The 14764-nt window shown below is 50.5% G+C and overlaps 2 protein-coding genes across 7 annotated transcripts in view; one reads left to right on the top strand and one right to left on the bottom strand.

The window, feature by feature from the left end:
- Positions 1-14764, top strand: part of LRBA (LPS responsive beige-like anchor protein) — a 344265-nt gene that overhangs the window by 184871 nt on the left and 144630 nt on the right. For all 6 annotated transcript variants that reach the window (XM_085546513.1, XM_085546512.1, XM_085546511.1 and 3 more), the window contains 2 exons: positions 2632-2778; positions 5392-5528. In XM_085546513.1, coding sequence (XP_085402639.1) covers positions 2632-2778; positions 5392-5528 — 284 coding nt within the window. The remainder of the gene's footprint in view (positions 1-2631; positions 2779-5391; positions 5529-14764) is intronic.
- MAB21L2 (mab-21 like 2) lies at positions 8390-10179 on the bottom strand. The gene has a single exon (XM_015861116.3). The coding sequence runs from the start codon at positions 9846-9848 to the stop codon at positions 8769-8771; it is 1080 nt and encodes a 359-aa protein (XP_015716602.1). The 5' UTR covers positions 9849-10179; the 3' UTR covers positions 8390-8768.

The raw sequence follows: 14764 nt of genomic DNA, 5'->3' as shown, positions 1-14764 counted from the left end.
TGAAATGTACCAGAAGAACGAGTATGCCAGGTAAACACACTTCCAGCAGGTTGTCACCTTCTGTGCACAACACAGGCCGTACCTTTTGGTCTTGATCTTGAAATCGTACAAGTGAATGAGTGGAGGTCTACAGGGCTGGAGCCAGGAGGTGTGGTGATGCCAAGAAGGGGCAGAAAGCAACCTGACCTAGCAGATGGCTGAGCAGGGCTTGGGACCTGGGCCATGACATCACCCCTGTACGTGTGTGAGAACCGAATGTGTCAAGAGAGAACTAAGCATGCCGCGTGGTGGCATGCATCTCTAGTTGGTAAATACAGAAAGAAATGTACTGTGGCCTGCTGAAGTGCATTCATCTGCAAAGCAAAAGTGAATTGATGAGGACTGTATTCCAGTTTTGCACAGGTACTCGTGTGCCTCTGTGCTTGGGGGCTGTAGGCACAGTGCTGTGTTCAGCCTGGTGCAGAACAAGCAGATCTGGGCTCAGTGTGCTGCAGTGTGCAGTCATTGTGTGCAGTGTGCAGCCCTGTGGCACACCACCATGTGCTTGCACATGTACACAGTCCTGCGTGCTGTAGTGCAGGTCAGGAAGTATGGATAACTAGCTCTGCAAAGAGATGACAGAATGAAAACAGTTTGCAAAAATGGACTAAAAGAAGCTCCGTTTAAAATCTCCTCTTGAAAAAGGCAGTTCTGCAATGTGTGTGCGTTTGAATCACTGTAAAATAGGTTGGGGAAGAAACATCTTGGTGTGGGAAGGTGGGCAGGAGGTTTGTGTTTGTGTTGCTGATCCTCTTGGGTTGGAAGCTGCCATACTGATTTTACATGTTCTTAATGGTAAGACAACAGGACGTGTCACAAGTTGTGCTGAATTTAGAGATATTAACCTTAGATTTTGGCTTTCAGTCTTACATGAGAATAGGTAGAATGCAAGTTCTAAATAGCATCTTACAGTGAAGGGAGCCAAAATGTGAATGGGGGCCTGAAACAACACGTCCTTTGCCAGCATTAAAAAGAAAAAAAAAAAAAAAAGAAAAAAAAAAAAGGAAAAAAAAAAAGCTGATTCTCTTCTATTTTATCCATGGAATGGTTTTGTTCTGTTTTACTTTTTTGATCTTCAGCAGAAAGCTGCTGGGCCGCAGAGTGCCAGTGCATGTGGTGTGTGTTAGTTCTCTGTCGGTAATTTTACTGCTGCTAACTTCAAATCCTCCAGGGGGAGTTAATTACAGGAAAACCCTTCTAACCATCAGCTGCATGTTTCCATGACAAGAAGGGTTTCAGCTCACACTGAACAATTCCAGAATGGGAGTTATCATTATTTACATGGGTGTGCTGTAGAAGAAAGTAAAACTTGGGTTTGCATGATGCTGTTAAGGCTTTTTGATAATTTACTTTGTACTTACTGGTTACGTATGAGTTGCAGCGATGGCTTGGGGAGAAATTGCCCTGCAGAAATGGAAGCCTATTCTGTATGGCAAGATGAACCATTTTTGTTTCTTTTTTCTTTTTTTGGTAGTGTCCACAGCAAGCACAGGGCATTTGTTGGGATATTTTAGATTTTTTAAAATATATTTTTATTCTGTTGTTTTTTACTTAATTGCAAAGTCTATTACTTGCAATTTATGTGCATATATGTAGTTAATTTAAACTGTATAACTCGCCACTGGGGACTTGCCTCCTGCTGGAAGTGTTTGCACGGTAACATTTTGGTTTCAAACGAGCAGCACAACTCCCGTCCTGCGTGGCAGCGCTCCGAGGCAGCAGTGAGCTGCAATGTGTTGCAGCGAGTTGCTCACGGTGCAGGGTTTTCAAAGGCGCAGCGCTACGGGCATTCTCAATATCTTTAAGAAATAGCGTGCTCATTTTAAACTGTTCGGGGAGAGGGGAGGTTGTTTTTTCGGTTGTTCTGTTTTGTTTTTGCCTTTAGCACAGTAAGTTTAGCTCCTGTGTAGTGAACTGTCATCTCCGTTTGGGTTTTTGTTGTTGTTCTGTTTTGCTTTGTTTTGCTGCTGCTCCGAGCTGGTAAGCGCAGCCAAACCTCCGCATGGCCCTCGCTGCGGAGCTCGTGCCGCTCCCGACGTGCCGCTGTGGCTCCGCGAGGCCCCGGCTCCGCCCGGAGCTCTCGGCGGCGGCACGAGCTGCCCGCTCCCTCCAGCCTCGCGCGGGTTCCCTCCGGCTGTATTGAGGCAGGTGCACGCCGCCGTCCTCATCGCCCTCCCAAAGGGGAAGCGATGGGAGCCGTCCCGCCGACCCGCCCGGTGCCCTCCCGGGGCGTGCGGGGGAGCGGCGCCTCTCGCCGCCGCCGAGACGGAGCGGGGCTCGGAGCCTGGCCGGGAGTCGGCGGTGGGTGTGCGAACGGGAGCCGCGGGGAAGAGCCGCTTGTAGGCTCCCCTGCGCTGTCGTCAGCGCTTGCGGCGCAGTTGGCCGCTGAGGAGAGCTGGGGATAATTTTGAGCAGGTTTAATAGGATTAAAACTAGTTGTGTCCTAACATTAGGGGATTAAGGCGGCTACTTCCCATAGGTTGTCCCAAACTGTGTTTTCTTTTATGAACTTTCATTTTTGTATAGGAAACCACAACACTATACTGCTTTGTCTCTGAGACCTGACAGAGTTCCGTGCCTTTCTCGTTGCAGCTCCTGACGAAGATATACTTGTTAAGGGAAAGCAGTCTATCAAGAGTCAAGCCTTAGGAAATCAGAACCCAGAAAGTGAGATTCTCTTAGAAGGCGATGACGATATCACATCATTCATTGAGGAAAGAGAAGTGGAGAACCTAACGGGTAACTGCAGCTATCTGATTTCTCCTCAGCCTCCTTACTGCCTAAGTTCTCATCTCGCCAGCTCTGCAGCAAATAATACTAGTAATGCACACCCATACATTGTTCCTGCCCATTACCAAATCATTAACATCACTTTTCTGTACACATCTGATGCTGGGGATTTACTTGAGGAGAGCCGTGTGTTTTCTTGCTCGGCTCTTTATAACCTCCTGCCTTCCAGAGCAGATGCCTGTGTTCTAGGAAACCTTCTTTAGGAAAAGCAGCTCTACTCAGCCAAGAGCTTCCTTTATTTTTGACCTTGTTACTCTCCTCGAAACATAAGGCCCTGTGGGCAATTAGTCAAGTTTGTAATTAAAGTCTTGGGAGAATTTCCATTTTTCCCCCCCTCAGCTGATAAAATATCACATGTGAATTATTCACTTGCATTTGAAGGATCTGTACGATCACTGGATTTAACTCCTTTAAGCCCCCGATCATCCCCCCAGTTTGAATCCGTTCTCTACCATACCCATATTTGACCTCACTTTTCCTGGAAGAAAAATTAAAACAGTACTTCAGTTCCTTGAACTTGATGAATCTGACCAAGTTTCGTGCAGCCTTTGCTGATGTTGTAATCCAAGTGGAACGAGTCCATTCTGTACAGTTCAGAATGTAAATAGTAACTTCCTTGGTTTGGAGACTGGGGGTAACAGAGTGTCTTCATTGTTATTCGAGGGTTATAAGATTACTGAATAGTATAAGTTTCTCTGTGTTCTTCTGCTTTCTCAACTGGTATCCCCTGCTCATTTTCTTTAGAGAAAAAGGATATTTCTTGGATAATTCTTGTTTCCTGAGAACCTGATGTGATGAGCCCACATTATGATAATTTAATGAAATTTAGTGGAAGCGATTATTTATTGTCAGTTTGCTCATCCCTTGTCTGAATTGCTTTCCACTCTTTTTAATTAAAAAAAAAAAAAAAAAAAAAACAAAAAAAACCACAGGTTTAAAAATACAGCATAATAATAATAAAAACTTGGGTAGGAAGGCTGAAGTAAAAGAAAGAAGCAGGAGAATAATAGCCCTTAATGTGTGTGGATCTCTTTTTCCTTCCTTTCTACCATGAGCTTTCTTCTCAACAGCTTTCTCTGTTTCCTTCTCTTTTATTATGTATTCATTGCTTCTAGTAATACATTCATACAGTAATAGAGGTGAAAGGGGAGTTTAATTATATAATCTTGACAATGGCAATAGGATTAAGAAGTAATCCTCACTAATAAAGTGGTGTGGGTTAGAAATGAAGTGGAAATTGTCAGGGGTCTTCTGCAGGACCTGGACTGCCCCAGCTTCTACAGCTGTCTGCTTGCCCTGTAATTGAATGTCTGAGGGTGATTGAAAAAATGTTATTTCTCCTCTGGATTACATGCTAATGTACAGAGGGCAAAGGGAGACAGCAAAAGAACACATAGCTGCTTATTTCATCCATTTGTGGGGGTGAGCTTTGGGAAATCATGGCAGTTCTGCAGCTATCTCATGCCCATCTGCAAACACAATGTATTTGTACATTGGGAATAGAGGGCAAAGCTGCTCTGATCTCAGCAGAGCATCTCTTCTTTTGTCCTAGTGGCACACATTGAGATTGATGCGAGATTAAGGACCATCACCCTCCTAACAATTGATGGAAATGACAATTCATCTGAATGTTTTGTCAGTTATTCTCACATTGATTACCTGAACGTGTGTACCTCATTTTTAGATGCTTTATTAAAACAAAATTGTCGGTGTCACTTTCATATCTTCGGCTGTTTTATGAAAGCCAGATAATGCTGCAGCTGAGAAACTTAATTTCTTTACCTCATAATCAGCCAAATGACAAACCTAACCTCTTTTCTTTCTGTGCGTGTTAGTTTATATAATAGATCCCATACTGCCAGATCTGTGCTGAACCTATTGTTTTCAGCGATCGTCTGATCTGTCCCTGTGATAAGCCCTGTGGAGATGCGATTATTCCAATAAAAATTCATTCAGTTGGAAACCAACCCTCCAGCTGTTTACTCCCATAGTCCCCGAGCTACACTAACGCTGTATGGAATCCTTGAAAAATACTTAATGTGAAACCAAAAGCATCTTTAAAACATTTTACTGTAGGCTCCGTAAGGCTGTGTAACTTTGACGATAGATTTCTGTCATCCATGAGGGAACACTTCACAATTGGACAACTTTGAACCTTGACTGCTTTCTTCATCTTTGTAGAAAGCTATTGAAACTCTCCAGTACCTACAGAATGCATCTGACAGTAAGATTTCGTGTGTTGGTGTGTGCTCTCCCTATATTGCATACAACAGAAGGAATGCAACCGCTGAGATTTCTCAAAAGGATAATGTGTCTGAGTGAAAATCGTATCTTGCCATGCTAAAGCTGGCTTTGGCATCTGTAATATATGCATCAGTTTGCAATTGTAGCGGCTTCAACTTTGCGCAGAACAGAGAAACTGTAAATCTATTACATATGTTCTCTTCTGGGATAAAAAGACTCTTTAAGGAAAGGCTAAGATCTTTGTTTTATTTATTATCGTACTCGGGGTTTGAAAAGCAAGTAATTGTGACAGTGGTTGGTGTTTGTACTCTTTGGCAGGTCCAGTCGCCCTGAGTGCGCCAGCTCAGCTGGTGGCACCCTCGGTGGTGGTAAAAGGCACTTTGTCCATCACTCTTTCCGAGCTCTACTTCGAGGTGGATGAAGAAGATCCCAGTTTTAAGAAAATCGACCCAAAGGTAAGAGATCATTGACCCTGAGCTCTGAGAGATGATGACAAATTACCCGAGCCCTTTAATTCTTCATTCTACTCCCTTTACCTCTGTTGGCCCTCAGTGCTCCTTCTTTAGGAAGTTTGCGACTGACCATGTACCTTAGCCAACTTCTCTTGAGCGACACCACCCCTCCTCCCTGTTCTCCCCATCCCACAATTCGACCCTACTTGAATGTTAATTAGCTTGCTGCGAATAAAGCTCCAGGGAGGCATCTGAAATAAAGACATCTCAAATCGCAGGCCTATGTGAACACAGGAAAGTCCAGCCAGCCCGTTAGCACGAACGCTTTGTTTTCCTTTCCTCTTTTCACATAACGCCAGCATAACATTGTGCTTAACCTCCTGTGCTCTTAAGTTTTCAGTGCTTCAGCATCGTATTATTATATAACAGATTTTACAGGGCCTGTTACTATTTATGGTGCCTAAGCAGAAAACTTAATTGCCCTCTTAAAAATACATTCTCAAACTGACTTGTTAATTTTCACAAACTTTTCTTGCTGTGAGCTACTCGATGGCCAGAATTTGTTTAAAATGAGAAACCTTTCTGTAAAATTCCAATTTCGGGGGTAGTATATTCTGACATCAGCTTCATAAGGTTACACCTGAATGTTTTACGCAGCGTTGCAGCAGCGCTTGAAAAGCATGACATGTTACTAGCAAATATTATCGTATCTCGTTGCTGACTGCTGGTCTTTAAAAATATCTGCTTATTATTAAACGTGGTGGTAATTTCTTGGTGAAGGGAAAAAAGTCACCGGAAGACATAGTGGGGTTGTGCTGATCTGTCGGCAGCGCCCTGTGTGTTGTGTTAAGCGTCGCTTTGGGTCTTAGTTCCTGTGGAGTAGATGGCTCTCATCTGTATGCAGTACGGTCTGAGAGCTGGGATCATCCAGTGCTATCAAGGAAAGGATTTGTTTTGCAAAGACCTCTCTCCAACCCTTCTAGCTAATCACTCATAGAAAACTGTGACTAAAAAGAGTGATTTTATGTTGGAAATATAAATGGAATTTAACTTCCTTCTGGTCCTGAAACGTTTTGGAAATTATATTTTAAGTGTGAAATAGCTCTTAAAATTTGGATGTGCTTCCTCTTTGCCTCGTACTTTTTAAAATACGTAACGGTAGGAAACGTCTACATATAAAATGCGAGGACAAGTTTCTGTAGTTGATCCTCCATTTTCAGTGTAGTGCCGTGCGTTGTACCGGCACCAGAAAAACCTCACGGGTGTGCGGCACTCTGCCCTTCTGCTTCCCCTGCGGGACCTTTAGGCACAGATAAGAACTCTCACCGTTTTTGTGACTCGGTTTGTGGGGCCGTGGCCACATTGGGCTGGCTCTCTTTGCTCCCGTTTTCTAATGGTTGGGAGTGGCTGTTTCCCTGCCCGCGGGCAGAGCTCTCCTTTGCTTTGACTGTCTTTCATTCTGTATCTGAGGCATTTTCTTTAGCTTCTTAGAGAAGGAGTCGGTTATGTGAAGCACGGGCTATACATCTCTTAGATTCTATTTGCGATGCTACTTTCACTGGAAGACTTTAAAAATATATATCTTAATATCTCTTTCTGGGAGGGCTAAAAAGAAACGGCGTGAAATTTGATTTGAAATAGCGATGAGCTCCCGCTGCAGCTCGCTTTGAAGCATTAACACCTCCCTGCCCCACCCTCCCCTTGGATCGCGGTGCCTGGAACTGCTCCGGAGTACGCCCTTAAAACTTAAAACCCTCGAGCAGTGTAGCTCAGAAGGCGCCCTTAATTTAATTAACGAGGCTTCGTCCGTTTGCTAAATTTAAGTTACTTGGCTGTTTGTCCGAAGTACCGACAAAGAGCGGTGTGACACGGCGCCGAACGAGCTCCGATCAGATCGGGGCTGGCGCTCGGCGCTGTTTTCCCACGGAAGCGGCCGCTCCGCCAGGTGAGCCGGGGGGCGCTGGGGCTGCATCCCGTCCCTCCCGGCCCCGCCGCGCTGCCCGCGCCTCTCGCTTCGTTTTCGCGACCCGAACGGGAACGGCTGTTTCTTTCCGGCTCCGACCTCAAAGAAACGGAAGCGGCGTTTCGGAGCGAGAAAGTTGCCTTTCGCCTCCCCTCCGAGGGACGCCGAAACTTACACGAAATGCTGCGAACAGGCTCTGAAGCCTGTGGGTAGCGGGAGGGGTGGGGGGGGAGAGCAGCTAACGACGGCGCCGTTAACGCTGAAAAACGCTGCAGGCTTTTCCAAGGCGGGGAAGTTAAGCTGCGGGTGGAGGGCGCGGCGCTGGGAGTCCCGGGAGCCCCCGACCCGGCGCCTTGCTCCGAGCGGGCAGCCCGCGGGGAGACCCGCAGCCTGCGTGCCGGTGCCGCCGAGCGAGCGGGGCGGTGATGCGCCGGCACCGTTCGGGGTGGCTCAGTATTTCGCGTTCGAGTCCACCGGGACGGCGCGTTCGCACGGGGAATATGTAACGCAAAGTACACGTGCTCGAGTCGTAGTTTAAAAAAAAAAAAAAAAATTAAAAAAGGAGGAAAAAAAAAAAAAAAAGAAGCTGGAAGCGAAAACGAGAGCGCCCGATGCGAGGCGAAACGCCGCGGGCTGCCCGCCTGGAACGGGGCGATGCTCCGCGTGGGTCAAGGAGGAGAGGGGAAAGGCACAGCAGCGTAACGCGGTACAGAGCTGCTCGCACGCAGAGCAAGGGGTTTTCTCAGCGCCCCGTTCTAACGGGAAACCGAAGCACTGCGCCGAGCGGAAGGCTCGCGTTCAGCCTGCGGGGACGTCCCGCTTCAGATTTTGGTTTTTAAGTGTCGATTCTGCGGTTCGGAAGGGCCCTACCGGCCCGAACTTAAGAACCATGCACGAAAAGTAAAGTTAAAGTGATATTTTTATTACTATTTGCAACAAGTCAGTGGTGGGGCACATCATCTGACCTCGGCGCCGAAACACATTTAACATCGGTAAAACTTTTTTTTTTTTTTTTTAAAGGGCAATTTGTACATATAGTTAAATAATTTTTCACTTGGTGACAACATTCAGGCAGACGAGAGAGAGAGAGTAAGAAAAGGACTATACAGGGATTGGAAAATGTACCTTTGGGCTTTCGTTTGGCCGTGGCAAAAGTCCGAGCGCTTCCCTTTGCGGAGGAGGAGAGGCGGGGGGGCCGTCCCCGCGGGCGGCGCCGATCCGTAGCAGTCTGCGGCCGCCGCGGTACCGGGGGGCGAGCGGCTCGCGCCCGGGCGCCGGCCCTATAGTTTGTCGAGGCTTTTGGGATTGGTGAGGATCTCCCGGGCCAGCCTCCAGGTCTGTTTGGCGGCGCTCTCCAGGGCCGAGTGGGGCTTGCCCTGAAAGAGGTCGAGGTTGGGCAGGAAGTAGTGCGGGCAGCGGCGGCACTGCAGGCAGGAGATGAGCTGCAGCAGGATGCCGTTGAGGCGGTCGCCCAGGCACGCCTCGTCCCAGTCGGTCTCTCGCGGGTGCTTCTCGCACTCGTACAGCAGCAGCGTCTTCATGTGGTAGTTGTTGAGCGGCTGCCCGGGCAGCTCCAGGTGTCGGTCCCGCAGCGTCTTGAGCACCGAGAGGCACTTGTTGCGGCAGCCGCCCATCAGCAGACGGTTCTCGGCCTCGCCGAACTGCAGCACCCAGGCGTCGCTTTCGGCCGAGCTCTGCTTGCCCGTCAGCGAGTAGCACTCCTTGGAGAGCAGGTTGAAGCCTTCCGCCTTCACCTCGGCCACGCGGTTGGGGCCGGGCCAGGGGATGTGCGGCATGGGCCACTGCGCCGCGCTGCGCGGCCAGATGCCCGTGCACTTGAAGGCGGGCGTGATCTGCACCACGTAGCGCTCGCGGATGCGCAGCTTCACCTCGCTCGTGTCCGCGATCATCTTCACCACGTCGCGGTAGCTGCACTTGTCCACGGCCTGGGCCACCAGCGTCTGGAAGCGGGAGCGGATCTTGCGTGCCGACAGGTAGCCCGAGGCCGTGATGAACTCCACCCAGAGCGACATGCTGCGCTTGCGGCCGTCGCTCAGCTTGAGCACGGCGCAGCCCGGCAGGGAGCCGTCGTCCACGAAGTTGAAGACGCCCATCTGGTTGAGGTAGAGCACCACCTCGAACTCGGTGGGCGAGATCACTTCCAGCCCCTCGTAGCGGGCGTCGATCTCGCTCAGCGAGCTGATGAAGCGCGGCTCCTGCACCTCCACCTCCTTCAGCACGTCCGACACCACCTTGCACACCTCGCGGATGGTCTTGGCGATGGCCGCCTTGCGCGCCTGGCAGCGCTCCGTGTAGTACTTGTTGAGCTGGTACACCAGCTTGGCCTGGGCGGCGATCATGTTGGGGCACAGGTCCGGGCTGTACACCGGGCTCTCGCAGTACGTTGAGGGATCCAATGCTTTAGCGGGGGCTGCAGCTTGGCGGAGGGCAGCGGCCGGCTCGGGCACCCCCGCCCCCGCCGGGCGGACGGCGGCAGCGCGGGGCGGAGGAAGAGGAGGCGGCGGCGGCACGAAGCGGCGCGGCCCGGCGCTGCCCCGGCCCGGGGGCGGCGGGGGCCGGGAGGTGGATGCTGCCGCTGCGCTCGGCCGCCCGCCCCCCCGCGCCGCTGCAGGGCCGCTTCAGCAGTTCATGGAATCGAAAGAGCCCGGGCGAAGTCGCGCAGGAGTTCCCCGCAGAAGCGCCGGTCGGCGGCGAAGTTTAGCACCGCCCGCGGGGCGAGAGCAGGAGGAGGAGGAGGAGAAAGGCGAGCGGTGTCCCGAGCGCCGAGCGAGCCCCGTCCGGCCGCCGCCCTCGGTCCGTTCTCGGTGGGTGCCCCGCCGGGTGCCGCCGGGCGCCTTTCTGCCCCTGGAGCTGCGCGGCTCCGGAATCGTTACTCGCAGAGTCGCGCGGCCGCTCTGCGCTCGCTCATCCCCGTCCTGCGGCTCGGCACGGATTGTTGGGGTTTGTTTTTCTTTGCACACACTGTGTTATCCCGGGCGGGAGGAGGGCGGTGCGGTATGCCCGGGAGCGCTTCTCCTCCCCCTCCCCACCCCTGGCCGTGCGCGCCGCGGCTCTGTCTGTCCGCGCCTCTCCTCCTCCTCCTCTTCCGCGTGTCCGCGCGGCTCTGGGCGCGCTGGCGCCGTGGTTACTTTATGAATGGGCCCCGGCCGTGGCGGAGGGGCGGAGCGCGCCTCCTACAATCGCCGCCGAGCTGTCAGCGGAGCGGCCAATCGCGGCACCGGGCGCGGCCGGAGCGGGACTGGCGGGCGGGGCGCGGGGGGCGCGGGCACGGCGACGCGCATTGCCGCTCATTGCCGCTCATTGCCGCGGCCACGGACCGGGCACCGGCGGCTCGAGACCTCGCTGGCCGCTCGGCAGCGTCCCGCGGCCCCGGTGTGTGCCGGCTGCCGGAGCTCCGGCGGTGTGCGGGGGGACCGGGGCGTTGTGAATGTCCCGAGGCTGATGTCGGGCTGTAGCGGGGAAAGTGTGAGCGTCGCTGGGGCGGAGCGGCGCGCCGCGGCCACGTTAACGGAGATAAATCCGTGCCGTAAAGTTGAGTTCTTCCTCCTGAGGTGGAGGATTGAGTTATTCGAAAAGGAAACTGTGTTTTATGCAAGTTTGTGATAATGAGAGCGCTGAACGGTTTGCACGTATAACCGCGAAACGCGCGGCGGTGCAGAAATGCGGCGAGCGGGTGTTCGTGGAACGCCGGGGCAAAGCGAACGCTTTTCCCTACAAACCCCCGATGTGGGGAGAGGTGCCGTCCGCCCGCTCCGTGTCGCCGCTCCCGGGCTGTGTGTCCCCCTCTGCTGCGGGCCCGGCGGATCCCCAGCGCGCCGGGAGGGGGGCCGCGGCCGTTCCCACGCCGTGCGCTTTGTACGGGGTCTCGGCTCGCCCCGCGCTTGGGCTCCGCGTCCGGTTCTCTGTGGTTTATTTTTTGCCTTTCGTTGTGGCTGGCTGGTTTTACTAAATAAAATATCGCCGTCTGTTTGCCGCGTGCGTTTAAATTAGAAACATGCCTGATGCCGGCCGTATAACCGCACGCTGGATGAAGTAAGTGTGGACGTGCCCGGCTCTGGTGCTGCTCGGGGCTCTGTCCTCGACGAGCCGCTCGCTTCGGGCTTTGCGTTACGCTGCTGATCGGCGGGACCGGCAGGTGCCCGGCGGGATGGAGACGGGCCGGGGGCGGCTCCGGGCAGAGCAGCCTCAAAGAGCGGAGAAGGGCCGTGATACCGCCGGCCCGGGCAGGCGTGAGGAGCGGCAGAGCTGGCAGAGCGCCGGGTCGGGCGCGGGTGGGGGGACGAGGGTGCCTATTTTCAGGACTAAAATAGAACGGAGGCGGTCACCCTCCTGCCCCCCTCCTAAGGTGACCGATGGTAAAGTGTTACCAGTGCTCAGATTTAAAACAATTCATTACCAATTTTCCCGTCTGAGGTTGAAGCTCTAGTAAATAATAAATCAGCTGAACAAAAGCCGACTTTAATTTATTGCTCTGGCGCTAATTAGAAACATCATTTGAGCAATAAACTTAAACACTTCCAGCAAATAATGCACGTGAAGCCTTTCTCTGGGCGATTGCGGCCGCGCCGCATTAAGACCGTCTTCGGCTGTGGCGGAATTTGCTCTCGCCGGGATGAATAATTGAAAGGAACGGTATCGGAGGAGCTGCAGTCGAAGAGCCCCTCTCCCCATTGCATTTATAGATGCTGGCGCGGAAGTCCGTCAGCACTTCTCGATGCTGCACCGTGCGGAGCGGCAGCCCCTCCGGCGGCGGGGAACACCGTGCTCCGTTGGGATGAAGGAGCGCGGAGACGGACTCTCGGGGCTAAAAGGCACTTGAAGCCTTCAGAGCGATTGATCTGCATTCTCCCGTTATAATCCGTCTCATCATACTTGAGTTAATGAGGCAGGGGCGGAGGTGATCTGATGGTCCTTGACAAATTCATTAGGGAGGCTGCGGGACGTTTTATTTGACTGTTAAACATCGTGTTTGTTTGGTTTAGGCAGCGCCAACGCCGGCACGCCGCTGCCTGCAGCAATAGCGTTTTGTTAGCGAGGGCTGCTGGAAACGGAGCTGCGAGGGACTCGTGCGGGGGGGAGCGCGCTGCCCCTCGGCGCCTCCTCCGCTGCGGGCCCGCACGTGGCAGCGCTGCTGCGGGCAAACGGGGCGGCAGAGCGGCAGCCAACGGCGGCCAGGAAATGTGCGATCGCCTTTTTGATTTTATTCTGTTTCAATTCGAGAGGGAATGCCGTGCATTTTGTTAAGCCTTAAAAGAAAGAAAAGAAAAGAAAAGAAAAGAAAAGAAAAGAAAAGAAAGAGAAAAAAGGCATATCAACAAAACGAGAAGAAAACTGAAAAACAAACGGGAGTTTCAGCAGGAAGCACGCGTGTTTTTTATTGCGTGCTGTGGCATGCTTGCTTTTGCTTGGTAGCCATCTTACAGTCAGAGTGTTTCAGACCCTTTCTATTCTAAAAGGTGTATTTTGAAGTTTCTATCACGTGGTACCGATGCAGCATTTAATTTTAAAGGCAATTCAAAGTTTAATCAAAATCGTGAGGCTGTTAAGGGCTTTGTGCCCAATTTACCCTTTTTCTCTCTTCTCTCCCCTGAGTGGAGAGGGAAAAGCGAATGCAGGAACAGGTGCTCCCAAAAGGGAGAATAAGTGTTTTTATGAATAGCACATGAAATATGGATAGGTACCCATCCATTTTGTTCATGGCAGCTTTGTAGACAAGACCCAGCCAGCGCTCCACGATTTTCCAGTAGCTGCTTTCCTTTCTGCTAAGGGATGCAGGTTTGTGGAAAAACAGGATAATTAATCTCCTCGTGGATCCTAACATTGTGATGTTTTTTTTTTTCCTGGGGATCAGTCTTCAAACATTCTCAGCTTTAAGCACTTTGTTGAACTCTGCTTCCATTTATAGAAGAACAGTATGGGAAAAGAGCTAGTGCCCTTTGCCTGTCATTTTCATACATTCCTGCACTGCTGATGGAGCTTGAACTGCTGCAGGGAATGTATGGATTGGAGAAGAAATGATTCAGTAATGCATGTTGTGTTTCTCTGCAGCAGAACCAGGTTAATGGTTACAGTAAAGGCTGTCATGCATTTGGTGGTTAAAATTCTGTTTACGTTCAGTAGTGTGCAGTATGTACCTTGTTTTTTTTCTTTTTTTAAAGGCTTGGCTTTGCTTTCTGCTGATCTCTCCTAAGAACTGTGTTTATGAAGTTAGCTGATAGCGCGCATTGAGGGAGAGATGTTTTCCATTCAGCAGATGTCATTAACGTAGCTCATTGGCAAAGAGTATTATACAAATCTGGTACTTTTTTTTAAATGTAAAGGTAGGATGGTATGGTAATTAAATAATTTTTACGTATTCCTAAGTCTCCCTTTGTTTTCTTTCTGGAGTGGGAAAGGAGAAGGCTCCAACTACTCCTCTAAGGAGCTCAATTTTCCTTTCCTTAAAATGTGGGTGTGTTCATCTCCTGGTGTTTAACTATGAAGCCATATGAAGGCTGTCTCTGTCGCTTTGAGTCTTGAGTTGAAGGTAGCTTCTCTTTTCTAGCAATGAATAGCTGTGGCTTTTAGCTGTAAGATTATTTTGGCTACTAAACACAGTTTTATGTTTGCCCTCAGTAAGTTGACAATTAGAGAAAAATCAAACAAGTGCACCAGAAAAGAACATTTCTAATGCTTTTATAGCATTTTCTTCTTTAAAAACTTTTCAGGGCCCTTTTGTTTTGTTTATTTTGTTTGGTTGTGGTTGCATACTATTGGTGTTTGCTATTGTATCCAGCAGAATTAACCTAATTCACTGTGCTGACTGGTCTTTATTTACAATAATTGATTATTTATGTTAATGATGTCAATTTTGAAAAGTATGAGAGCGTGTAACATCCTGGGATTTTGCCAGCTTGATCCTCAGCTGGATGCAATAACACTCGTTTTCTTGAGAAGGATATTTACAAGTTAATCTGGGCTTCTCTAATAAAATTCTTAAATTGAAATTCAAAAATTTAAGTTTCAAGCTCCAGAAGTGGAAGCTTCTCATTTGTTCGCTTACACTCTTAGAAATACTTCCCCAAGTTGCAGTGTAAAATAGCTCTACTCCTCACCAGCCATGCTACAGGTAACAACCCTTTAGCGAGCGCCTGTGAGTGCAGTTCATAAAGGGAAAGGGAGCTGTGGGAGGAGGGTCAGAGGGGGCTCAATTTTCTCATTAGCACTGCTGACCAGCATGCAATCTATCGAGTCACTCTTTTTTGTTTCTGCTTCT

The sequence above is a fragment of the Coturnix japonica genome, chromosome 4 (assembly GCF_054131305.1).
Source record: "Coturnix japonica strain WE chromosome 4, WE-NBRP24, whole genome shotgun sequence".
Taxonomy (NCBI): domain Eukaryota; kingdom Metazoa; phylum Chordata; class Aves; order Galliformes; family Phasianidae; genus Coturnix; species Coturnix japonica.
Note: the sequence above shows the minus strand (reverse complement) of the source record. Positions and strands in the feature narration are given on the sequence as shown.